Source organism: Syngnathus scovelli, chromosome 2 (genome assembly GCF_024217435.2).
Source record: "Syngnathus scovelli strain Florida chromosome 2, RoL_Ssco_1.2, whole genome shotgun sequence".
Lineage (NCBI taxonomy): Eukaryota > Metazoa > Chordata > Actinopteri > Syngnathiformes > Syngnathidae > Syngnathus > Syngnathus scovelli.
In genome coordinates, this window is record NC_090848.1 from 16,731,143 (window position 1) to 16,756,902 (window position 25,760).

Below are 25,760 nucleotides of genomic sequence, written 5' to 3' on the forward strand. Positions count from 1 at the left end.
GCTGTAATTCTGTGTTCACTTTCTGTAACGTGTGAACAATAGCTAATTTGCAGGATATTAATCGAATAGATGATGCAAATAAAATTATGAACAGAATTATCACAGTTGTAGTATTCCTGAAAAGAAGAACAAGGAAGAAAATTGTATTCTTTTTCCAGCCATCTTGCACCTGCAGCTTGACATAATGTCTTGTACACAAGTGTGATAAAGCCTAAATGCAAATTGCTGTGGAGAGGAAGAGGGCAACAGGAAGGACACACACCGAATGGAGAAAAAGGCAGAGTGTCCAGCAGAGATAGTGGAGGAGAGAGCAAATTAATTTCATCTTCATTATGCAGATGATAGCTTTTGTGCAAATGAAACAGACAGGCGGATTAACACTTAATTATTTCAATTACTCTGCTTGAAGCAAAAGTGAACCCACAACCTCAAAACTTCCTGTTTAATTTAAGATTGGCATATTTAAATAGTTTTTAAACTTAAATTGACCAAGTATTTATTGATAAAAATCTGTTCAAAACATGGCATTTACTTACCCAAGAGCGGTGCCGTTTTTGCTCTATATTCGCAAGAATATGACATACAAACCGCCTCACTCACCACCCTAATCAAATTGGAAGCCCACTTTAAATTCACAGTGGCATCTATTAAAACATGAAAGAGCAGGGATAAAGATTTCATCATGTCCAAACATGCTAAATCTATGTGAAAAGTGTCAGAAGAGCCAAGTTATTTGTTAATATTCCTACTTGAACACATTCTTTGGGATTTAAATGAAAGGTAAAGTTTGAGTGACTCAACAGAAACAATGCACATTAAAAGGCAGGCATCATCTTTTAAAAACATTGTATGGTCTCTCTATCGGGATGTAATGGTCCACTGAGTCACCCTACCTGATCACTTTGCCATCACTGTCCTCACCTAATGTACACAACACACTTTAAATACTACATATACATTAACATTAATGCTCATACCTTTACTCATAATGCATAATCTGTATGTTGTATACAAAATTCTTATCATGGATATCTGTGAATTTTCTTATGTATATAGTTTCCCTTTATGGTGTATTCTTGTTTACTTATCATATTTCTACTTTCATTCTTTCTTTCTTTTCCTATGTTGGGCTGGTGAAATGAGCAAATTTCCCCGTCGTGGGATCAATCAAGTTCTATCTTATTTTATTTTATCTTCAAATCTCATTTCAAAACAAATGACCCCAAAGGAAATTTTAGATTGTGACTGAATTAATTAATTCTAGGATATATCACCCTTATAAAAACACAGGCAGTTTTAAACTATCTACCTATATTCTATTTGGGACTTAAATGACAAGGAGCCTATTCCAGCTAACTTTGATCAAGAGGCGAGAACACCTGAACTGGTATCATGGTTGATGTTTTTGCCCATGACATTTTTTTTGATTGAACAACAATTTTGATTGAACTACAAATTGTTCCACTTTTGGCATGGAAGTTCAACTGTACTAGCATTTATTATTGGAATTTCAGGGCTGTCACTCATAACACAGTAAATATGGTCAACAAAACATCCTCATACACTAGAACATGGCTTTATTTAATTGAAAACCTTCCAAGGGGTTAACTACATGAGAACGTTTTTGTTTGTGCAGTTCCTACAAGTGTTGTTGACAAGAGACATGGTTTAAGGTCAAAGATAACCTGATGAAGGCCGTGAATGGAGAGTCACCGTCCATCTGTAGAGGCCTGTCATCCTGTCTCTTCCATCTGAAGCCAGTGTCAAGCTGCAGGCGCTTGGCCTCTCTTTGTATCAGTTTGCTCTCCACCTCCCGTGGAGTCAAATGTTGACAGAGAATTGGGGAGCAGCTGAATGCTAAAGAGGCAGCAGAACACCTTTAAGATGGGATAGAAGTACAGACTGTGTGGAGGGGTGTGTGTCTTGTATAGCCAATGGGGGTAAAACGATTCACTCAACAGCCAAGGTGGACTCCATCCATCCATCCATCCATTGTCCATACCGCTTGTCCCCACGGAGGTCGCGGGCGTGCTGGAGCCTATCATCGGACAGTAGGCGAGGGACACCCTGAACCGGTTGCCAGTCAATCGCAGGGCACACAGAGACAAACAACCATCCGCGCTCGCACTCACACCTAGGGACAATTTGGAGTGCTCAATTGACCTACCAAGCATGTTTTTGGGATGTGGGAGAAATCCAGAGTGCCCGGAGAAAACCCACGTGGGCACGGGGAGAACATGCAAACTCCACACAGGGAGGGTCAGAGGTAAAATCGAACCCGCACCCTCCTAACTGTGAGGCGGACGTGCTAACCGGTGCACCAAGGTCGACTCCAGAACCTTATTTTTAGATGTGAAGTTGAATACGTTGCTGGGATTGTTGCCAGTAAACCTGAGAAGACAAAGTCAATATCAATTGCCACGATCAACATACAACAGCTTAAGTTACAATATGGGTCAGGAGTGACTCTGGGCTGCTGGTAAGCAGAACAGATTGCAAAGTGGGAAGGTTAATGAGATTTTCATATGGTGTCCATCTCGCCGCTTGAACTCAGATTAAATTGACACACTATGATTAAAATTAATTGACCTGTGAAATCAGTGTGCCCCTCCAATGTGAAGAATTGATGGAAATTGCATCTTGAGTTTGAGTAAGAAGATGGCATAGGTGCAAAACGGAAATAAGTCCTGGAACATATAAGTAGTACTGTATAAAAATTGTCTAAGTCAATTCTAAGTAATACGATCCAAACCTGATCAAGCACGAAACTTTTATATTGTTGGATTTTTGATTTGCGAGCGATGCATAATTCACATAAATAGTAACTAAGATTGTCAATAAATGCCCAAACTCATTATGGTGGAGGATAAAAAATACGCATCAACACATTCATCACAAAGCCTGCTAAAATGTATTGATTTTGTTTAATGGCAGTACACCAGACAATCATTTTGACGTAAATTATTACACCCATTATGGTGTCTCAAGGGAAATTGAATTCACACTGTCTGCTCGGTGTTGCACACAATGAAGAACCAGATTACATACGCAAGCAGCCATGCAAGCCTCCAGGTCACCGGGAACCGTAGTGTGAATTTGAACTTGTATTATCCATAATACTTTTATGGATTTGGTTTTCCTTAGTTCTTTTTGGCATTTTAGTTTTGGTCAAATTTAGGCCTTTTTGGGGTTTTGGTTGTATTTTTTTTCTTTCCCTCCTCTTGCCGTGCTCCAGAATGACCTACATTCACGGACCTGCAGCAGGGAGCACCTTATTTCTTTCGCTACTCTTCAACTCATCCAGAACAACCTTTTTTTTGAGAATTCATCTCCAGTGAGTAACCTTAAAATTAGCTGTTTTTCTAAGTTTTTGTTTCCTGTGCCCCAGTGTCTTCAGCCCTTTTCGCACTGCACTTAGCAGAGCACAACACGCTGTCATCAAACCCACTAAATCTGGGTGATGGAGTGCTGAGGTGAGGCAGATGGACAACAGCTGAAAAGATTTCACCCTCGCCAGCTTCTGACTTTGTACCCCATTGACGCTGTGGAAATTATGGATATCTAATCTAATTTTAAATAGCCCACTTTAACACCAGCAGTTAGACTGAGACAGTGGGAGACCAGCGTCTGGAAACACAGCTGGGCCAAACGGATAAGGCCGACAGCTTTGGACGACCTACTGGAGTGTTTGTGCATACACCGCTGTCCACACGGGAACCATCTGTTATGTATTTGAGGATTGATGGAGGCCGCTACTTTACAGGCAGGGATGAGTAGTCAATACTATTTTTATCTTGAAATTGGTGTATTTTTGCATGGCCACTTGTTGCTAAGCAAAGTTTATATACGCTCAATCGTGACTGTCCTATATGAAAATCTGGGGCCAAATTACTTAGTCATTTAGTGAAAATTTATAATTGTTAGTATTATGAGACAAGTTCATGTGCACATTTTCATGTAATCACTGCTCTGTGTTGAATATAAAATACAGATTACAACAAAAGAAGGAATAATTGCACCTTATGATGGATTTGTTGGGACACTGCCCATTCCCCATACAATGGAAATAATATAAATTGGCAGACCTCAGACAAGAGAGTTGCTAATGGCCCTGCTAAATTTGAATGAAGAACAAATCGGCAAGTATATAAAATGATTCTGCAAAATCATGAAAAATAGAGACCTGTTGGATGCTGTGGGCGTGTCTGCTCGCAATGCAGTAATTAGATGGAACCAAATATTTCATAAAATAGTTTAAATGCTACTGTTATTCATCATTGCTCAGTTGATAATAACACTTAGTGTCTGAGTTGACATTCAATTAAATTCCAACAGTGAAAATGTTAAAACAGGAACACAAATGTCTTGGAAACTGTGATGTGAATTGTGCCGTTAGAAGGTGTATCCCAACTCAGCCTGATGATGATGCATTGCTCGCAGGGTAAGGTGATTAAATCATTGTGCAAAGGGTGAAGTAGCATTACCACTTTACAAGGCTGTTGGCATGGTAACCAACATCTGCAACACTCTCGCGAATTTTTCTTGGGGTTTTTTTTTTTCCTCCTGCACTTTTTTCTTACTTTGCATGCAGAAGCCAACGCAAGCCTCACAACATAATTAATCTCAATGGAATCAACTGCAGAGAGATGATTTTTTTTTTTAATTAAAAAGTGTTATTTTGTACAGATGAATTAAAAAACACACACATGATCATGTGAGAGCCCTGTCCTCGTAGGAATTAAGAATTAGGCAGTTCACTGAAGTTGATCACATATTTTTTAGTCTTTTTGCAGTCATCATTGCATAATAAGGTGCAAATAAAATATGATTTTATGGATGAATCTAATGAAGATAATGAAAATGATAATGATGCTAATTGTGACAATCATTATCAAATTAAATGCTTAATTCCCCAAAGTGATTTTAAATAAGTGCAAAATCATACTATGTAAATAACAAATATATACATTTTATTGGGGGACTTCATCAGAATACAGTGAGTGAAAACCATAGTGTTTTTTTGTTTTGTTTTTTTAAAAAGGCGCAAAAATACACAAAGATACTAAATTTAAAAAAGAAAACAATACCACATAGTGGTTTCATATATTTTGATTATAAAATCAAATAATACATTTTCTCACACTACATATTATAACTATTCTCAAGGAATGCAATTGTTTTAAAAATCATTTGTATATTCATTCATCATAGAAACCAGTAATCCTCACAACAGATACGGGTGTACTGCAGCCTATAACGTGTATTTTAAATGATATTTACAGCTACAATAAAACACTATTTTATTATGGCAAAATGGTGACTGAAATATTCGGACTTTATCTACCATTCCCTCAATTTCCTATCAGACTTAGATTATTTAAAATGACAGGCAAACTGCGGTTGTCTTTAGGCAAAATAGATACTTCAACCTGTAGGCCTACTGGTTGGACTCATTATTCTTGAGAAATTATGATTTCCATTCATTTTTCATGTCTTCATTAAAGTTGTGAGTGAGTTGGCGCCTAACACAGCTTTTGGAACGTGGGAGGAAACCCACAAAGCTATTTTTTTTTTTACATTTTAGCAGGAGGGAATAGTTTGGTTTAACCAGCATTAAACTCAATTTTAAATGACCAGAATCACATATCATCATTAAAACCTCAGACGTTGATGTCACTGGATGCTTTTATTTCAAAAGAAGGCTTTTTTTTTTTTCTGGCGTCACGTCTGCTTCTAGTTGATTGATTCATTTCATTGCTCAGGTTTGCCCCGCCTCAGAAATGTGCTTGATGCGACTCCTCACCAGACTCAATCACTAGATTTCCATGCAAGTTAACCACAAGTCCAGAGTGCTACCTGTGACTGTTTTTTACAAAAAAAAAAAAAAAAACTGTTTGTAATGTTGCCAGCTGAACTTTTGCTCAAGCTAATGTCCTCACCTTTCGGATTGTGACATTTCCGATAACAGTGGAACATAAGAGAAGGTGAAGAGGTTATGAAGGCATCGATCCAGTGTGGTCAATAGGAGTCATATGGCAGACTTTCAATATCACTTCATCATAGCATCTTCTCAGCTCAAAGCTCTGTCTAAATACAGGTACTACTAATCATTTATCCTCTGTGGAGCCACTGAAATGACACACGTACACACACATTTGTCTCACCGCTCACTCCCGCAGCCGACACAATCACACATCAAGTGATGGAGTGATTTTCTGCTCCAGTGGTTTTCAATTCACATTTTGGGGACCAGTTTGTTCCTGTGGTGCAAAATGATTTTGGCTGCATTAAAGTATTCGACATAGACAAAAGTATTGGAACACCTTGCCATAAGTTCAGTTTTCGGTTTTTGTATCTGCCTGAGCTCCTTGCTAAGATATTACAACCTGAAGTCCAAATACATTTGGCTTGGATATAAAAGTCAGAATGCAGTCATCATGATTACAAACAGAAAAGAGAAAGTTTTTATCATTCGTCTGCTCCCTTATCAGCAAAACCCTTCAGGGAGCCATCATTTCAAAAGGGCAGTGGCCAAACAAGATGCTTCATGAATCTCTATTGGTGTTACTATGGCAACCTATCCACCGCAGAGCGTGCACTAGTGTATTTGTGTTTGTGTCTGTGTGCACATGGCAGCCATTAATGAAGGCTTTAAATGTACACTATTCATGCAACCCAGAGAGATCGACTGGGTAAAGTCTAGCATGTGTTATCAAGTTTCATAGTGCAGCCAATTATCTGACATACAGGGTGTTCACAAAGTCACAGTGAATTATATTTTTTGTAAACACACATAGTATCTCTATGAACCCTACCCACAAAAGTCTACATTAAAAAATGCCTAACATTTTCTTAATATTTTCTTTGTAAGTTAATTGCTATTATGTTGTATTAAATATTTTAGTATTTTATGTTTGATATATTTTTAGACTTTGTTTAGGGGTATTTTTGGGCAATAGCTCGTAATATTTTGTGGAAGATTTGGTGATATTTAATTATCTTGCATCTATTATATTGGTAGTTCTTATTTAATGTCAATATTATTTTTTGTGTAGTCGTGTATTGTGTGTTGTATTTGTAGATTCTGTTGTTACTTTTAGTTTATCATCATTGCTTTTGTTTCTTGTAATATTGTGCAAGTGTGCCTAATTAATTGAATCAAAAGAGAAACTGAGATTATAAAGGAATAAATTAGAGATAAATTTGTTTGACTGAAACAATTTGTAGAATGATTGTTGTAGCGGTGACTTACAATCCTGTACACTGTATTTTTCCCTTTTAATCTCGTCGTCTTATTTCTGTCTTTCTTTCTCCTTAGTTCGTTTCCCATAGTGCTTTTGCAAAGAGTCTTATTATTGTGGAAACATTATAGCTTTAATTCCCATTGTTATAATGTAGGTTTTGGCAGAAAATTAAACTTGATCTTTTTTCCCTTGTTTTCCTCATTGCTCGTAGAAACAAAATGCATGCAGCGTGAAATTAATACCAACTCTGCCTCCCCTAAAATTGTCCCTGATGTTGATGAAGAAGTTAGAGTTGACCCAGTTTCTGCATTGGAAACTTAATTGTAAAAAAATCTGAAAAGATTACTTGCACTTTGGTCTCTGGGGGAAGTTGAAAAAGAGATTTGTCACATTAAGGAGAGTTGTCTTGTCATGCTTTAAAGGGAAAATCAAGTCCCAAAAAATTATTCATCACAAGGGTGACCATTTTGCCTTGCACTGCCACTTGCTGTCAACAGAAAATGCTTAAATGCTCAGATTGTGAATGTCACATCACCAAACCCAGAAAACAGGTGAGCGGCGACGGTTGTTATATGAGCCCTGAGGCACTGTGATGTCATTTTCAGTCGAAAGCAAGTGACAGTATAAGGCAAAATGAGATGCATGAAATCAAGTGTATTTTTCTGCTTGATTGCTTAATCATATTCAACAAACACAATATTAATCCGATTACCGATTAGACGGGTGGGGCTGAATCTCTCATCTCAATGTTAAGAATATGTTTGACTTGACTTCCTCAAAGACATTAAAGTAAAATAGGCTAAACCAGTCTGAAAGCATTTTTGCTAATAGTAAACCAATACCCTCCCCGTCCGTAACTCTCTTTTATATTGTTTTGATGACCAACCGGAAACAACCACGGCCATAACTTGAGGGGAACACAACAAGAGAAAACATGAGGGAACAACCAAAACCTCAACAAAATACACAAAATGCCCGAACCAAGGTTATCACAACTTTGGATTTTTTTTTAATATTCAAAGCATTATTAATAGTCAATCCTCTGCACCTGTCATATCTGCACTTTTTAAAAGGTGACTATAAAATTTTAACTGAAGTGAAAATCTCACTCTCATAACTAAGCGCTATTGAAATGCAGTAGGGTTTCTACATTTAAAAGGCACGGCAGTCTGTGAAGGGCAGTTTCATGATTACAGCCTCAACCACTGACATCGTCAAATCACCGAATGCTGTTTTAATATTTGATGATGAGAATTCACGGCTCAGTCATTACAGTGGTGATTATCCATTCACCGGCCCGTTTGTCCCCTTGGCCTAAAGTGTCATTTCAGTTCAGTCATATTGAACCAGTGCTCCTTTAATTGACTGATAAGATCACACCCCCACAAAGCAAGATGGCTGATAGAATAGTTAAGCTGTGATACAATCCCATCACAAAATGTCCAACCAGTCATCCACCCAAGCATATTTTAAGGGAAAGAAAGGTGAATCAAAGTAAGGATGGGTCATGGCCAAAAGGAGGGATGAAGGGATGAAAGGCAGAAAAGCAAAGGAGGGAGGGTGGGGAGAATGAAGAAAATGAAGGAAGCATTGATGGAAGAATAGAGTTAGCATTGCTCAATGATGACTGAGTGAAAAGAAGGAAGTACTGACAAGGGAAGTGCAGAACGAAGAATGAAAGGAAAGATCAGTGAAGGAAAAGTACAAACGGAAAGGCAAGGGTGAGGAAAGATGGATGGGTGGAAAGAGCCATTGCGCCCTCATCCATCCAGAGGAAAAAGGGATGAATGGAAGAATAAATATTAGAAGGATGGATGGAAGAATAAAGAAAATACCTGAGCTACGAGCAGCTATAAAGGGCCTTCGCAAACCTGGCCACATCGGGGTACTGGCACATAAGACCATAACCCTCTAAAATACGTAAACATTTTATTTTTTGGGGGGGAGAATAATAATAAGAATTTCTACATAACAATAGGGACCTTGCAGCATTCTCTGCTTGATGCCTAATAAACCAAGATATTGGTGGAAGAAAAGTAGGAATTAAGAGGGAGAGAAAAGATGTGACAAAAATTGAGCAGCTAAAAGTGTTAGAGGAGCATGGCTGTTTTGAACCAGACAAACAGATGGTCAGGAGGGGTCAAAGGAGGTGACGTCAACAAGGACACAAAATATGGACAAGACAATGTGCTGATAACACAGTGGCAAGAAAAGGGGATGGAAAAGAAGGATGGATGACATGGAGGGATGAAAAAGAGAGGGTGAAGGAATGAGGAGGCAGCCAAAGACAAAGTGTAATTAACATTTGTTACGAGGGATGGACGTGTGTGTGTGCGCGTGTGAGTGCGTGTGATTGTTTGCGTACATGTGTGTTGGGCGGAGGAGGATCCATTAATAATTTATGATGGGCTCAGCTTTTCAAAGCGTTCTCAGTGGTCGCGCTGGCTGCTTTTCCCTGACGTTTAATTTGTCTGAAAATCAGCAAGCGTGCAGTCTGATTATCACCTGCGTCTGCTTGACACTCAGGTGACATCACAAGCTGTTCACCCCAACATCGTGCTTTTAAATCATCCATCCAATAATTAGTATTATATGAATTAATATACATAAATTATTAGAATATACACTGATAATTTGCACACATTCTTTGACTTTCTTTCACCCCTTACATATTTATACTTGGAAGGGGATCTGGATGTGGACACAAGTCTTTGGAAGTTCTCAATTCCAGTCTTCCTAAACTATTTTCGTCACTGGTGTTGGGCTGGGGGCTCAGTATTCAATTATTTTGCTAGATTAAAAAAAAGCAATGTTAGTTTATTTATATTATATTTCATCAGAGTTCATTTCCCTTGATTTATTTCAACGCCATGAACCTAATTCCAGATCAACCTAATCGTTTGTGTCAAATAGGACATTTTACAATGAGTTTAATAAATAACACATATTGCAAAGTCTTGTCAAAATATTCATTCAGTAATCATCCAACCCACTTATTCTCAGGAGTTGCTTGTTTCAGAGGTCACACAAAAAGTATTTGGAAAAAACACAATTCGTTTTGGGATGAACTTCACGCATGATCAGACAGTGAAAAAAAAAATTATATAGGTATTGCTGGAATTACGATTAAAGTGAGGCGAAAACGCCACAGGTCAATGCTTCCACCTACTGGTCGCTTGGAGTAACAAGCTCGTCTCCTTAAAAAAAAAAAAAAAAGTTTGTAACTATTTGTTTTCATGTATCCATTCATCCATTTTCCATTCTGCTTAAGTTTGTAGGAATCTTGTTGCCTAAACCAGCGACAATTCACATCGTCATCATCACTGGGTGGAAAATGAACCCACATTGCCAGCACCAATGTCAAGCGAGTGTGACCCTGCATTAAAAAATGTTCCGTAATATTTTCCTTGTGATGTTTACATTATGAAACATTGCGAAGAATATTAATTTGGATGTTGTAGAAGTTGCTTTATAGGAGTAAAAACAAGCCGAAAACATCTTGCATTCAGACTCTGTGAGCCATGTTTATTAACTGACAGAATAACCTCGCAATGCGCATGACAGAAAAAGCCGGCAATCAGAACAGTATAACATGTAACAGAACGCGCATATGATAAAGTGAATTATGTCGTCCTTGGAGAAAGCACTACAAACTCTTAGTATAACAACTTTTTCTTTTTGGGCTGGAAAAAATCCACAATGCATTGAAGCCACGGTAAACGAACCGCGAAGTAGCGAGGGATCACCGTATACATATATGTTCTGGGTCTTTTTAATGTCACTATGTGACAGTCACTTTGTGGAAACATCTGGAAAGAACGCTGGAGCTGCTACTATGTGAGAATGAAGCACTTAGCATCTTCGTGCCCAAAGTAGAGGCTATGATAGTAATCTTCTTCTCTATCTTCTCATCAGGTTGCAGGACGGTCAGCCTGGATGAGAGCGTAATGGACAGTGATTAATATAACAATTTATGAACAGATTAGTCCGCAGCAAACACACACAAAATACAACTTCCTGCTACACTTATGAATCTGAAACCTAAGTTGGAATGTTGATGTGTTTCATTTCCAGTCAGACATACCTTGCAACATTCCAAAAACATTCCTGTGGTACTTTGAGCCCAAACTACACTTGAAGTAGTACCAGAATGAAACTGATTGCATCATTTAGTGCAGATCTCGTCTGAAAACAATTTCACAAATGTGCAAACACACCCACCTAGCCTCATGTTTGCCTTGCAACAAGCCATAGCCTTCCACAGTGAGAACAGCGCTACCCAGAGGCTTGTTGAGCTGGTTGGTGAAAGACACAATTGCAATGCACTCCTCCTTCACCTGGATTCTGTCCCCGCCTTCAACCTACACGAAAATCAGGGTGAGGAGGTTAGCTGGAACAAGTTGCGGTATTTCTTGTTACTGTAAATCAGTAAACAGATGACAGTCCAATTCTCAGCCATAATTTTCATTGTTCGTTACTCGTCAATCAGCAGGACTGCACAAAACATTTCCATTGAACTGTGGAAGGGTGGAACGTTCACTATCAAAGCTCAATTTTGGCAATGTAGGAAATCTTCTAACTGAAATAAACAGTTTTCCAAAATATTAAAAGTTATTGAGAAGCAATTGCATATTTGTGCTATTCTTAATAAACTACAAAATTGGTTGTTTGCAGACATTCCGACAAATAAATATTGTACTTCCTTCACCTTCCTTAGAGGAATTTGCTGTAGCAGAGTCCTGACTGAGTCTCAGAACAAAAAATGTTGCAGCATTTTCAATGCTGCCCACAGTTGTGCAAAAGGTTTGAGTCTGAATATTCGTTTCAGTAGTTCTATTCAAATGGATGATTTGAGCTTACTAATAAACACACAAAAATCTCCGTCTCAAGATATATGATTATGGTGGGCCTTTGAATTTTTTTTTTCTAAATCAACACACTATTCAAGTTTCATTTTTTTAATTAAACTACAGAAAACTACAATATTCCAGACAGCATCGGCGTACTACTAAATCTGAGCAGGAAAGAGTACTACATGAGGTGGCAAACATGAAAAGCATATTTCTCAAGGACAGCTTCTCAGTAAATGCAAAGATATGTTCGGTGTAATTTACAAGGAAGTATCTTGCGCACACTTAATGCTTTTTTTCCATACAGACTTGTTATTCTGCGACTACCGATGGAGAGCGCAAAATTCAATAAGCATGATTTAAGGATGATTAAAGTGCATTTTTTTCCCCCTATCTCATCCGTGGCTGCAGTCTGATTCAACCGATTATTCTTCTGGCAAACATGAACTGTGAGAGTTTGTCATTTTGATTGACATTGTTTGGTTGTTAGCAATGTGACGCAAAACAATACACAAAACAATCTCCAGGGAATTTTGTTGAAGGCATGGAACATTTAGTGAGAACGCATTGCATTGCATTGCATTTTGGCCTGGATCTAGGTTGAAGTGTTGCTGCATTGATCCCATATATATATTCATTTCCCCCGATTCGAGCTATGATACCCAAAAGAGCACCAATCATAGAGTGCCTGAAATGACCCAGACACACAGAAATGCAGAGTTGGGAAAAAAATCAGGCAAAGTTGATATTACAGGACTCCAAATTGACCCTGATAGGTCCAAAATTCCCCTGTTCAATACACGATATATTGAGAAAATATTGTGTCTGTCATTTCAAAAAGGCTTATAAAAATGCACAAAGTGCCTCTCGCTGCTCTTCTTCTAAAAAGAAACTACAAGTAACTCTGCGAGAACAGAATTAGTTGCAGCGTCCATGTATTCGTCCATGGTTGGTTGGTTGTTTTCGTCACAACTACATATCCCGCCCCCAAACACATTGTTGCTTTGTCATTGGTCAGGTAACCTATGCGTACCTGTATGTTTATTTTTGGTGAGCTGAGGTTCAAGTCCTGTATAGCCAGGACCCTCTCTTTTGTCTTTAAGTCCTTAATGACCACCGCCACCTTCACAATGTCATCACCTGCCAGGAAAGCCTCATACTTAGAGGGCGGAATAGAATGGTGGCGAATCAAATCTGCACAGAGACACAAAACAAAGCAAAACATGCAAACATTGTGCGAATGTTGGCTTTAATCAGTCACTGTGTCACTGGGACGGCTCACCTTCAAACGGCTGAATACATACATCTTGGTGGCTTGTCCAGAAGCTTTTTTCTGGGCTGCTGTTGAATTTTTTTATCTGAGCGCTCAGGTGCTCCCTCAGGAGGCGTGCGCTGTTTGTTGGGTTTGTAACCGTTACTGTCAGGTTGATGCTCTTGCCGATAGTCGGCTCTTCATCTATGGTCAAGGTCACGTCCAAGCTGGACCCGTCTGCGCAGGAACAAAGACAGTAAAAGGAAGACAGCTATGTATATTCATATTAGATCAAACCTGTAACTTTAACTACCAGATCACATGTATGACGTTTGTTGTAATGAATTTACATTGTTCAGTTAGCAATACGGGGAGTGGTTGGGAAAAACAGGGAAAATCCAAAATATGGAAAAAAAAAAGAAAGAAAAAATTGGAACAGTGATTATGCAGGGGTTGACTGTAGTTTTATGTTGTAATATTACCATTGACCACTAGATGACAGACATGTTTTACTTGCACTCAAACAGGGTCTTATATACTACAATGTGAGTAGGCCTAATACTATTAGGCAGTATTTGCCAAACACATACATTACATTTTCACCAATGTATAGTAGTCTCAATATTAAAAATAGTTAAACAAAAATCTTCATTCTAATTGTACAGTGTACGCCAAAATTATTAACTCCATTAACTATAGTATATTACCTTGTTTGGGAGGACGAGGCCTGACAGAACGGCAACTGTATACTGTACGAAATAAGAGTACTCAATTACGCAGTGAAACAGCAACAAAAAAGAGGATAAATGTTTGGTTCACTTTTCAAAATTAGAACAAAAACTGACATAAAAAATCAAAACACCTTCATTGTTTTAGCCCTAGCATGAATAATAATAATGTGAAACAGTGAAAACAGCAACTTGCATTTCTGAAGCGGGGCAAACCTGAGCAAACAGACAGCCGACTGAACCAGGCCTCAAAGAAGAGTCAAATCTTACCAGCAGTGTATGTCAACTTATCAAATCCGTTAAATGAACGCGTGCTATGGTCAGCAAATTCTTTAAATAAGAGTAGGCACAGGGTACAACTAAGTTAAAAGAACAAAGAACAGTCAAATCGGCAGTGTTTGTCAACATACCAGGTCCGTTATTATCAAATGAACTCATGCAACGCTCAGCAAATCCTGTAAATAGAGTAGGCACAGGGTACAACAATTATAAAATAAGGTTCATTAAATGTTTAAAATGTGCAAAATTCTATCTACGATGTAGGATAAAAAGTTTAATAAGTCATTCGCTTTGGACTGAGTAAAGACATTTCTTAGAATGATTAATAAAAATAAAAAAAATAGACCACACCCACAATTGTCTAGAGTGGAAACAACAAAAGGTGGAGATGTCGACAGCCACTGACCTGAGTCTCCCATTTTAGATAATTGTTCTTCTGTAAACAAAATAAAAACAATTAAATAGCATGCTAATTGTATACTAATTTGCTCCATCATAGAAATCTTCCTACTTTTCTGTCTCTTATAAGACTCCGTCAGATCCTCTGGCACATCTGAGCCGATGCTCTTGGTCAAGATCAAGCGTCCCACCCACTTAGTGTCCACCTTCTTCCCCACCACTTTACCAGACCGCAGTATCGTGCGTACGATGTCCGAATCAACAGAGGCATAAATGAAGGCAGTGTCATATGGGATGCTGAGGGAACGCCTCTGGATCGCGACCACAGGACAAGGACCACAGCGGTATATGCCTGCCGTGGGGACATGGTTATAACATTTCATTGGTAAATTGTACCAATTAAGTAATCAATTTATAGACATTTTAAAACATCTGCACACCTGCACTCATTTCTTGCGGAGTTGGGTCCACAACCTGCCAGCCATCAAATCCGTCACCAATGTCTGACCTCCTCATCCAGCACTCTGCCCACACATGGAAATTCCTGTGTGTGTACCAAGTTATAGGGCATACATGATTGGAATAGAAGTACAGATCTATTTAAGGGTGCTCCACAGGGGAACGGCTTAGACCCACTTATTTTCATTCAGTGTACAGCATGGGTGCTCAAACTACGACTTTTGGGGTGGAAAGTATTTGCTCCTAGACATCTTTCTTTACAATGACATACAAGAACAGGTATTTATAAACATTTCACATGGCCCAGGGTGGTGGAGAGGCAGTATGAAAACCCACACCGCTCATGGGTGTGGCGCCCAGAAAATGTAGTCTAAAAAGTGCTTCCATATGTGTGGTTTCAGTTTGCATACAATACTTTTTCAAAATAAACAGATACCAACCAAATACTGTCTTTTGATATCCCAAGCCTCTGCCCGGTGCTCGAGTAAAACTCTTCAGTGATCAGGTTTCCATCACCATCGTGGGCTGCGTTAAACACTGTCACCACCCTGGATGGAATCCCCAGCACCCGCATTACTGGACATAAAAAAAAAAGAAGGACCAAACTAAAAAATACAGTAGGTACTAATTTTTGCATGAACAAGAAGTAACGACAAAATAAAATATGAATGTAGTAGCTCATTTAAAAAAGCACCTGTGCAGAGGACAGATGCAAAGACCCAGCACTGTCCGTAACGCACAGGGTTGCCTTTGGCTGCCATCCATCGGAGAAGGATGTCCGCACTGCCACTCCACTCTGTCGGATTGACACCATTTTTGTAGCTGCCCTTCCACCTCCCCTCCAGAACACCCATGTCATCATTAGAGTTCACCTTGCAGAGGAACAAAAAGATGGAAGCGTAAAAAAAATAAATAAAAAAATTCAACTTTGTGTGTGCGTCTATTTGCTGAAAAGAAAATCATACTTGGGTGATGATTTTGTGTCTCACCATAGCACAGATGATCCTGCTCAGGTAGGCTGGGTCTGCTCTTCGAACGTAGTCTTTGTGACTGTTGCTGAGGTGTTGTGGACTGACTTGCAGCAACTGAAGACATGCCTCAAGGACTCCAGGCTCATACTGTGCATACATAAACACTGATTGAGTCTAATAATTGCTGTCTCTGAATGGCTTTATCAGGAGTGTCAAAGTTTTTGTCATGGTTTGCTGGATTCGGCCTACCAACATTCAGTTGACGCCGGCAGGCTACATCATACATGTACCTGACTGAACGACCAAGGCTGCTGGCTAAAGTTGATGTCCGTGCCCATATAGATCATGCCATAATCATTCTTGACATACTCTTGTCGTTGTGCATCCAGTGGCATGTACACTGGATCATCTTATAGGAGAGAAAACTGTACTCATTCCGCTGCACTGTGGCGACAACCGCAAGATGACTGCATGAGTCACCGCCCAAGACTCACCTTTGAGCCAAGGATTGCAGAGCAACACAAACATTCCTGCGACGTAGCTGCTTTGCTCGTGTGCACCTGATATGTGGACCAGGAGTTGGTAATGCGCCACAGAGGATAGCACAGGAGCACAGACGTGGACAGTGACGACACGATGACCTATGTTGCCTGGGTAGATTCGTGCAGACCAGCTATGCCGATCAAAAAACTTGTCTGAGAAGTGGACCAACATCTTTGCTGACATTTCACCTGTGACGATGGGAGGAAAAATGTAACCTTTGACCTTATAGTGATGCCAAGTACATAACCTGGCGAAGCCCTTGAGGACTTGTCTGCGATTAAGGGCTATATAAATAAACTTGACTTGAAAGAAAATAAACTTGTCACCATCATATACCCTCCCCCCCTGTTTTTTGGAATGTACAAACTCACCTAGCAAAACCTGCAGGGCCAGACACTCTGTGTTTGGGTTCCACATCCGTCCATAAAACAGCAGAGTAACTTTGAATGGCTTCCCTCGCCGGACCACCAGGTATTTGTCGCTGAGCCCCTGGGTCTCATGAGAAATGTGGTTCTCCTGGATCTCAAAGTTGACCAATTTCAGGCGTCTTTGGCCTCTGGTTTGGCCTAAAATGCCAGTTACCAAGAAACTGATCAAATGTAATCTTATGTAATATAATATAATATCATATAATCGTTACATAAATAGATTGAGTGCCCTTATTACAGTTTTTCACAGTTGCTTGTCACATGGATCAAAATGGATTGTAACGTTGCTGCAATTGTCTGCATTTTGGCATTAGTTCATTCATTATGAAATGGTTGAACAAGTTTTCAGCATATTTCAACACAACCAATTGAAGTTTTTTTTTCTCAGGCAAGGCTTGGCTTTTTCCAATGAAGAGAAATTAGTGAAGCATTAGGTTAACTGATGAGCTACCAGTTTTCTCTTGTGTATGATGTGAATTTCTGATCTTTTTTTAAATGGTAATTATATATATATATATATATATTTCATCTTCTACCTTTGAGTTAGGATTTGGCGTCAAGGCAGTCATAATACAATAAAGTACAATCCAGTCATAAATGACAGCTACCTCAAACAAAGCACACTTACCTGCCCTGATTTCAAGTTTTAATGATTGGTAATAAACATTTCACCCAATAAACAAACGTTGAAATGCACGTAAAAAATAATCACTTGTTTGCTAAACAAATAAAAAAAATTAAAAAGGGAGCGAGTAGAAGAAAAACATTGAAATTACCTGCACAGATAAGTTTAAAATTGGACACGTTGAATACGAATCTTGTTTTTTCAATATTTTTGTTTATAAACATTCAACATTTTTGTCACAATTATTCAAATATCTAATTCAAACCTTATCTGGGGTTTAAAAGTTTGTTTTAATATTTTTTTCATTCGTATGATGCACAAATACGTATTATATTTAAATTAGTTAAGTCACCGACTGAAAAAAAATATTTCAAGGTGTATCTTTCGTTTTCATACTGCTTTTTGATTTATTGCACATTCATATCAGCACGGTCGATCAATCGTTTTTTATTTACACACCTACGTGTTTGCGTAGCACATTGTCTGGAATAAGTTAAATGTTTGACTACGTGTGACAGGTTAAAATCCACCGCGTTCTGTTTCATGAAAGAATACAAAGGCTCAAGACCTAAATGCATCATTTTGTTGTCGGACAAATGCACCAAAATAGAATGCAATAGGTGGCTTGCGGTGTGGCGCTTACCTGTTTGTGGCATGGCCTCCATTCTATGACTGACAACCACAAGCACCAGGAGAGACAAAAAGACTCCACCCACCTTTTAATAACGATCCCAGGTTTCCTCCTTTCGTATAAGCACCTCAGCAAAAAATGAAGGAATAAATATGATGCTAATCCAAATTAAAACTCTAATTACACTGATAAATTGCATTTGTATTTATTCGCCACTAGGCAGCAGCACAACTCTGTTCAATAAGTTCCCCACTACAAAAGACATTTTACAAGGTGTATTAATATTGGAATTCCAAAATACAGACACAATTTGGGTGGTATGCTGTGAAGCCGAATTATTCCTATCTCAAGGCAAAATTGTATTCCTAATTATTGCTAACATTATAAATGACATAAGACATGTAAGACCAAATAGTTTATTTTCTCAATTAAAAAAGATACAAAAGAGTAGGAAGTGTTTCATGAAAAAAAAAATCCACTTCATGAGCAAACCAATGAAAAGAAGACCTGAAAAATATTTTGGCATTTCAACTGTACTATTTAAAAGAATTCCATAAAAAGCACTTTGAACCAGAATTGCAACCAAGACACAATCACTGTGATATAAATAAAGTTAGATTTTTAACAAAAACGTTCTCTTCACTTGGGCCAGAATAGCAGTTATTTTCAAAATAAGTAATTTTGAACACGTTTCAAAATGTATACAAACTAATGCAGTCATCTTATAAGACGCAGAAGCCATAGACGTGTTAATTAAATCAGCCCCACCAAACGAAAGAATTCATTACGTGATCATTGCACCCTCCATATTTTTAAATTTGTCATTTCTGCATTGAAAGCACAATTTTAGTTTAGGTGTTCCAATAAGTAGTAATATTAATCTAAATTTTGTTTAACCTGTAAATGTATCCCCCAAATATTTCCCAAATCACTTTTTTTTTTTTTTTTAAATAAATGGCTTTCGAAATATTTGAAAAAGCTACCTTCATCCATCATCAAAGAGAACAATAATGGCAAATTGGGTTTTTCAGAAAACTGATTTTTGCAGATAACTGTGAATAAATGAATTTGTGAAAAATAACCCTCGTGAGGATAAAGCTGTTCAGATAATGGATGGATGAACGAACCCATGAAAAATTAACAAAACTGACACATCCAAACAAAACTACTGATAATGAAAGATGATTTAGTTCGGTGGTGGTCGACAACATACTTGCACACGTTAACGGCAGCTAAACCTCATACTTGCGCAACGTTAATGAGGAAAAACCTGCAGTTTTTAAAGATTTTTCTTTTTTTAAAAGGACAGAGGCACCCTGAACACAGTTCACGTGCAGTGCTGAGGTTGATAAAACAGTTTGAAAACAAAGTGATGCAAGTGATGAGAATCAAAATTACAAACATGAGAAAACTTGCCATCACTAGCAAATGCACATATTAAAACGCTAATAAAGGCTCACGCAAAAATACTCAAAGAATCATTTGCATGGATCATTCGAAAAGTCCCTTCCTGCGAGTAAGACCTTTAGAATCCCATCAAATAAAAATAATAAATAACAAATTCAATGCTGTAATAAAAGATAACTTTTCATCACACGTGTACACCTCCCCCCCAATCGTTTAGGAAGGGAAACAAAGCATGTATAAATTAGAAGAAAAATGTTTTGATGCAAAAATTGGTAGACATTTTGCAAAGTGGCCAAAGGCCAAGTAGAAAACACTTATCGCTGTCCATTCCCAGCAAAATCCATAATGTTTACATTGATGTGTCCCAACATGTGACTATTGATCACTGCGCTCATAATAACAAGTCTGCACAGTCACCACCTCAAGGCATCAAAATAAATTGACATATTTAAGCACAATTTCTGTTTGAAGAAAACAAAAACTCACACAGCCACTCAGCATTTTGAGGGCTCTTTGTTAACTCACCTTCCAAAATCATCCAACCTTTGCTCCACCTGCAAACGCAACCAGCACTGTTCCCATGAAACCCTGAAGATTGAGCTGGGCCAGGGTAAGGGTAAGCCTGGCTTGGCTCCAAACTCTCAAGTCACTTGCACGTGCCACCCAGCACATTAAAAACACTTCACAAAAACATACACACACACAATTTAAATATAGCTAAATCCAAGCTAAAGTCCAAACAGGAAGTGCTGTACAATTTGGGGGGTTGGGGTTTCAATTAGAATCATTTCAAGCAACAATATTGCGCAAGTTGCTTGATTGTCCAAAGTACTACAGCGGACCCTCGGAGCAGTCGTAAGCAACACTTGGAAGTTAGAAGGAAGGATTAGAGACACAATGAGAGGGTATAAATCTATTCAATAATTTCTCAAGAATAATATATATATACTCAATTTATATGCAGCTTGGAGCCCTTCAAAATCAGATTTTTCTTTGTACTCATGTGAAGTACGCTCCCCGATTTGCCAGTTGAGAAAAAGACTCAGCTACAGCTACAAAAATACGTTGACACACACACCACAAAAACACAAGCGTGTAATATGCTCGTTGGTCATTAGCTCCGCCAAGAAATTACATAAAAACCACCACATTAATATACACTAATATATTTTTGTAGCATTAGACGTTAAATATCATATTGAAATGAAAGTACGTCCTTTTCACAACACCGGGAAATGTAATCAAGCTGACAAATGTGTTGTTTTTTTTCTCTCCCCTAAACCTATGTACAATAAAATACACTCCCTTGATTTTAACGGGGTTTTTTTTCTCCGGCAAAAAATAATTACGTTATTCTCGAGAAATTACGGTACCTATTACCGTGATTCTCAAAGTATGGTACGAGTACCACTAGTGGTACATGGAGTTTCTCTATAGCGTTACACAAAAAAAATAAGTGAAATAATAGAATTCCAATTTACATTTAAAACAAAGTACAATCAAATATTAGAGCTATGCAATATCTATTTTATTTTGAATCCAGTACTGTACTCATGTACAGTACTTTCCTTTTTTTAAGTACAGTTCAGTTGTATTTAACTTACGTACATAAACGCGCACTTTAGAACTAAAACCTCAGCCTCTCTTGTTTTTAGGCTCCATTTTATCGTTGGCAATTCTGGTGGTACTTGGAGAGCTTGGTGTAAAATTTTGAGATTCCCTGATCAGTACGAAAAGTCGTTATTTTAGGACAAAGTTTTGTGTGCGTGTGTGTGTCAGGTTGGTATTTTTATGAGTGGAAGATTTGCTTGATTTTAATGCAAAGATTAAAAAGGTAAATTAAATGTTATTTAAACAACTCACCTCCACCTTACTTCAAACTTTTATAATAGCAAACCAGTTATCTTTTTAACAAAAGGTGGAACCTCCGAGGGTCCACTGTACTAGTCTGACTTTTCCCAGACCTAAAATCTCCCCAACCGCCCAACCCTTGTCTAACTCTCCCCCAAAACTTGTGACAAGTCACCAAAGTCACAGTCAAACAGTTCAGTGACGCCCAAGTCATCCTCCAGGCCAAAGTGGTTGTGAGGTGGAGACAAATTGATGAAACCGTCCAATGGGAGAGGAAGGCCCTCTCCGTGGAGGAAGTCCGTGGAGAAGTCAAAGTCTGTTATGTCCCCCAGGCCTGAGAATGGGTCGCTGTTCATAAGGGATTCTGCCACAGAAAAGGAAAACAATGAAAAAAGCAGTGTAAAACAAAAGTGGTGGAAAAAAAAAAAACACCAGTTGCCCTAAAATTCGCAAGCAAAAAATATTACATCTAGAATTTGTGGTTCGATTTCTTGACAAATTGTACTAATGTGTCAGACAAATCCTATCAGAACTGTGTGATAACTTGAATTTGACATTTGGTAAGTAATTTTTTTCCCGTAATATTTCAACCTTAAGTTGTTAAACTTCAAATTCAAGTGTTTTCAACATTGATCTAAAATGAAAAAGTCATGAGCACTACTTCCTCCAACAACGTGACTGAAAACAGAGGCGCTGGTTTACACGCACCTGTTTCCGCACCCAACAACAGCGCCGAAGATTCTGGCTGAGAAGCTGCTGTTAGCGTGGACGACGTGGACACAGGGGATGACAAAGCCACTTCCAGAGCTACGGAGCTTCTGTCTTTGCCGGGCGTCGAGCGGCCGCCTCGTGCATGCGGCGGGGGGTTACAGCTCGTTTTCGAGGGACTGCTTTCTGTCACGGGGCTGCAAACCCCGGAGCTGTCGTCCGGGCAGAGGAAGACGTCAATGGCGCCTCGCGTGCTCTTCAGCGACACCTGGTAACCCTGAAAGTGGCATAAGGAAGGTGAAATTTGGCTGATGTGAATTTTGATGAACATTTCGGGCGACTACCTCGCTGGGGTCTGAGACTTGCATCTGGGTTTCTGGTGGAGCTCGGATCACCATGACTAACTGGTCGGGCGTATCGAACGACGTCCTCAAATCCTGGCAGCGCACATAGCCCAGCGTGACGGAGAAGCGTTAAGGACCACAATGCTCAGAGGACTCATGCTCATGCTGCATTCGAGGAAGGTGGGAATATTGTGAACATTTGGAATTGTCAAAAGGATATCTTTTGTTCTGTGGCTCCTCTGTGAGTAGTCGGAGCTGAAGATTGCATTTGGAGATGAGCTTATCCAGTTGCTCCTCAGCTGCAGAGAGGTCGCACACTTCCTTCCGCAGTTCCTGATGGAGAGCGACTGACTCCCCGTCGACACGGTTCCCGCTGTGAAGGACGAGCAAGCACGGGTTCTTCGGTTTAAGCCCACCCTTTGGTTATGTTAGTCAGCCGCACACATTTTGGACTCACAGCCACTGGATGTGGTTCTTGGACTTTTTGGAAATGAGCTGGATCCCTTCCAAAACATTGGTGATATCATAGATGCGCCGCTTCTGCACATCCAGGACCTGCGAGGCCCAATTCAGGTCCACCACGCCGTCAGCTGACTGGGACAGGAGGTCCAGAAAGCGCTTGGTGGTCAGGTTCAATGACGTGTCATAGCGAGACTTTTCCGTAACGGTTCGAGGAACTGGGAGGAGACAGAGCACAAAACAGCACCATGTTGATTCTGCAGACCATCTCATAACTCACCTAAAATACTTTTAATTCACCGTTTGTGGCATACGAGTTAAGCAGCAAAATTCACCCATTTTTATCCATCTCAGGGGGGGCGGCCAGTGTGTGTGCGCGTGTGTGTGTTTATACCTCTGGGAGGGGCAGGTGTGGAGGGTGGCGCACGGCCTGAAGATGGCCGGGACGTACTAACATACTGATGGTCGCTGTCCAGGTCCAACTTCCTCTTAACCTGAGGAAATGCAAAAGAGGAAACTAAGAAGGTGAGGATCAGGAGACGGGAAATGATTTAAAAAGGAATTTCCTCCCAAAAAATTTCAATATATCAACATATATATATATATATATATATATATATATATATATATATATATATATATATATATATATATATATATATATATATATATATATATATATATATATATAAGCCCATGAGCACATAACATATGATAAACAAGCATTCACAGTCACAACTATGCAAGATTTCATACAAGTTGAGGGGTACCTTAACTCACAATTGCCTAAACGTCTGAGGCTTTGGCATTTTTTTCATGAGCCAACATTTTAGAGAGGGGTGAGCTTAAGATATACAGACTGAAGTAGTAAAAGAATGGTGTAACTAAAGCATATTCATGATGTAATACAATTAGTTTCAATGGGCAAGTGTCTATAAGGTGAGACCCTGTGTGATACTGGCACATATGAGCAAGAACCATTTTGGTCCAATATCGGTCTATGACAAATGTTTAGATTTGCGAATGTGAAACTCTCGAGCTTAATTTGCTATTAGAAACTTAACGGAAACTTTGAGAAAATTCTCCACACTTTTGCAACGTGACAAAACACTAAAAGGGATTTAGCCCATGCCCACAAGTCCTCACCGATGGTTTTCCCAGTGCTGGCCTTCTTTTCTCTTGGAAGGCCACATCAGCAGTTCCCTGTGGTGTAGCAAACAGCAGGATTTCTCCCGTGCTGGAGGGGGCGGCATCCAGGTGGAGACCCTCATTGCTGGGGCTGGTAATAATGACTATCTGGTGGTCCTGACCCAGACCGACACCATCGGGGTTGAGCAAAGTCTCGAAGTCAGCCAATAGATCCTCAGACGTGCGGCCTGTTATCAGAGTCTCTGACATGGCAGGGGTCTCTCACAGTTTGCAATGTCACAACGAGATGCACTCTAACTTCTCAAGTGCTCCACTTAGAAGGTCCTCTTATCAGTGAATAAGAAGCCACGTGATGATCGTTTGCCTTCAAGTGTTCTTGAGCAGCTTGTGGACAGATTTTCAAGAAGTTCCTCATGAATCTAGGACACCCAAATTGTAATCCTACTTCGAGTGAAACAGCAAAGACGGGATGCCCAAACAAATGTATTTAGAATAGAATAATGCCAGACACGTACCAGCTCGGGAAGCCAGGTGTGGCGTTTAAGCACACAAAGAAGTCGAGAGTCAAAAGAGCAGATGGATAGCGAGTTAGCATGCTAATCTTTTGTTTTCACCTGCGGTTGTCAGCACGAGACCAGGCCCCGTCAATAAGCATGCTAACGAGGAGCTAGCCGCTTCTAGGGACGACGCGAGTTGCACGAATTCGAGGACAAAGTCGCCGTCTGCTTCTTGAGAGCAAGAATGCAACACCGGAAACGACATCAAGTTGAATAAAATGTCGTGTAAAACTTTGCGGCAGTTTTACAGGAAGGGTCGAGAGCACTATGCAACACCGATAAGACAGTTGCTTCAACTTCACCAAAAGGTTTCCGTTATGTTCGGACGATTTTAAGTAAATGTACGTTGGTGTGAAACATTAATAAATGACGTTCTATTCTGGATCATGCAGTAAGTCATATTAGCATGCTAGCGCTGTCATTAGCACCAATCGCCCTCGGTTTGTTGGGGCATGCGAGAAGCTTTCTGACTAAAGTGCAGATTAAAAAAAGAAAATAAAGCGTCCCGTAAATTAACAGATCAGATAAATCAGCATCTGCTAATGCACACGAAGCTCACAGCGGGTGCGATCCATTCTTAAAAGCGTCTTCGCTGCCCGGTGTTTGTCCGTAATTGTTGTTATTGTCCCAGCTGATCGAGATCCAAACAAGGATGGGACACTTTTCGCGCGAAATCTTTTTTGCCGCGAAATCGACACGTGCGCCTGTCTGGGGCCTCTCATTGGTCGAGAAAACGAGTTCCCCGCTCGACGAGTTGAGCGTGCTCCGATTGGTGGAGTTTGTTGTCAGTCATTTTATCGATCGTAAATTTGTCGATACAAATACGCATTTAAATGTCATCCAGTCCAGTGGCATTTACGCTTAACCATCGTAAAT

General features: G+C 39.4%; 2 protein-coding genes across 3 annotated transcripts; both read right to left on the minus strand.

Annotated features, from left to right (window-relative positions):
* Window positions 1–10,743: 10,743 nt before the first annotated feature.
* Window positions 10,744–18,549, minus strand: LOC125989051 (protein-glutamine gamma-glutamyltransferase 5). Of its 2 annotated transcripts, XM_049755019.2 has the most exons (17): window positions 18,422–18,549; window positions 17,097–17,291; window positions 16,677–16,913; window positions 16,473–16,591; window positions 16,201–16,329; window positions 15,906–16,083; window positions 15,652–15,787; window positions 15,193–15,296; window positions 14,865–15,104; window positions 14,760–14,789; window positions 14,485–14,529; window positions 14,345–14,404; window positions 14,054–14,095; window positions 13,377–13,583; window positions 13,128–13,288; window positions 11,466–11,605; window positions 10,744–11,176 (listed from the first exon to the last, which is right to left on the minus strand). In XM_049755019.2, exons 1-17 carry the CDS (start codon window positions 18,441–18,443, stop codon window positions 11,026–11,028), a joined length of 2,196 nt encoding a protein of 731 aa, XP_049610976.1. In that variant the 5' UTR covers window positions 18,444–18,549; the 3' UTR covers window positions 10,744–11,025. The 2 variants fall into 2 exon arrangements, with proteins under 2 accessions (XP_049610976.1, XP_049610977.1); XM_049755020.2 differs by lacking the exon at window positions 14,345–14,404.
* A 260-nt stretch (window positions 18,550–18,809) lies between these two features.
* e2f1 (E2F transcription factor 1) lies at window positions 18,810–25,748 on the minus strand. The gene is made up of 7 exons (XM_049755037.2): window positions 24,325–25,748; window positions 23,573–23,672; window positions 23,177–23,396; window positions 22,940–23,092; window positions 22,720–22,834; window positions 22,376–22,652; window positions 18,810–22,031 (listed from the first exon to the last, which is right to left on the minus strand). The coding sequence occupies exons 1-7, from the start codon at window positions 24,574–24,576 to the stop codon at window positions 21,811–21,813; spliced, it is 1,338 nt and encodes a 445-aa protein (XP_049610994.1). The 5' UTR covers window positions 24,577–25,748; the 3' UTR covers window positions 18,810–21,810.
* Window positions 25,749–25,760: the final 12 nt, after the last annotated feature.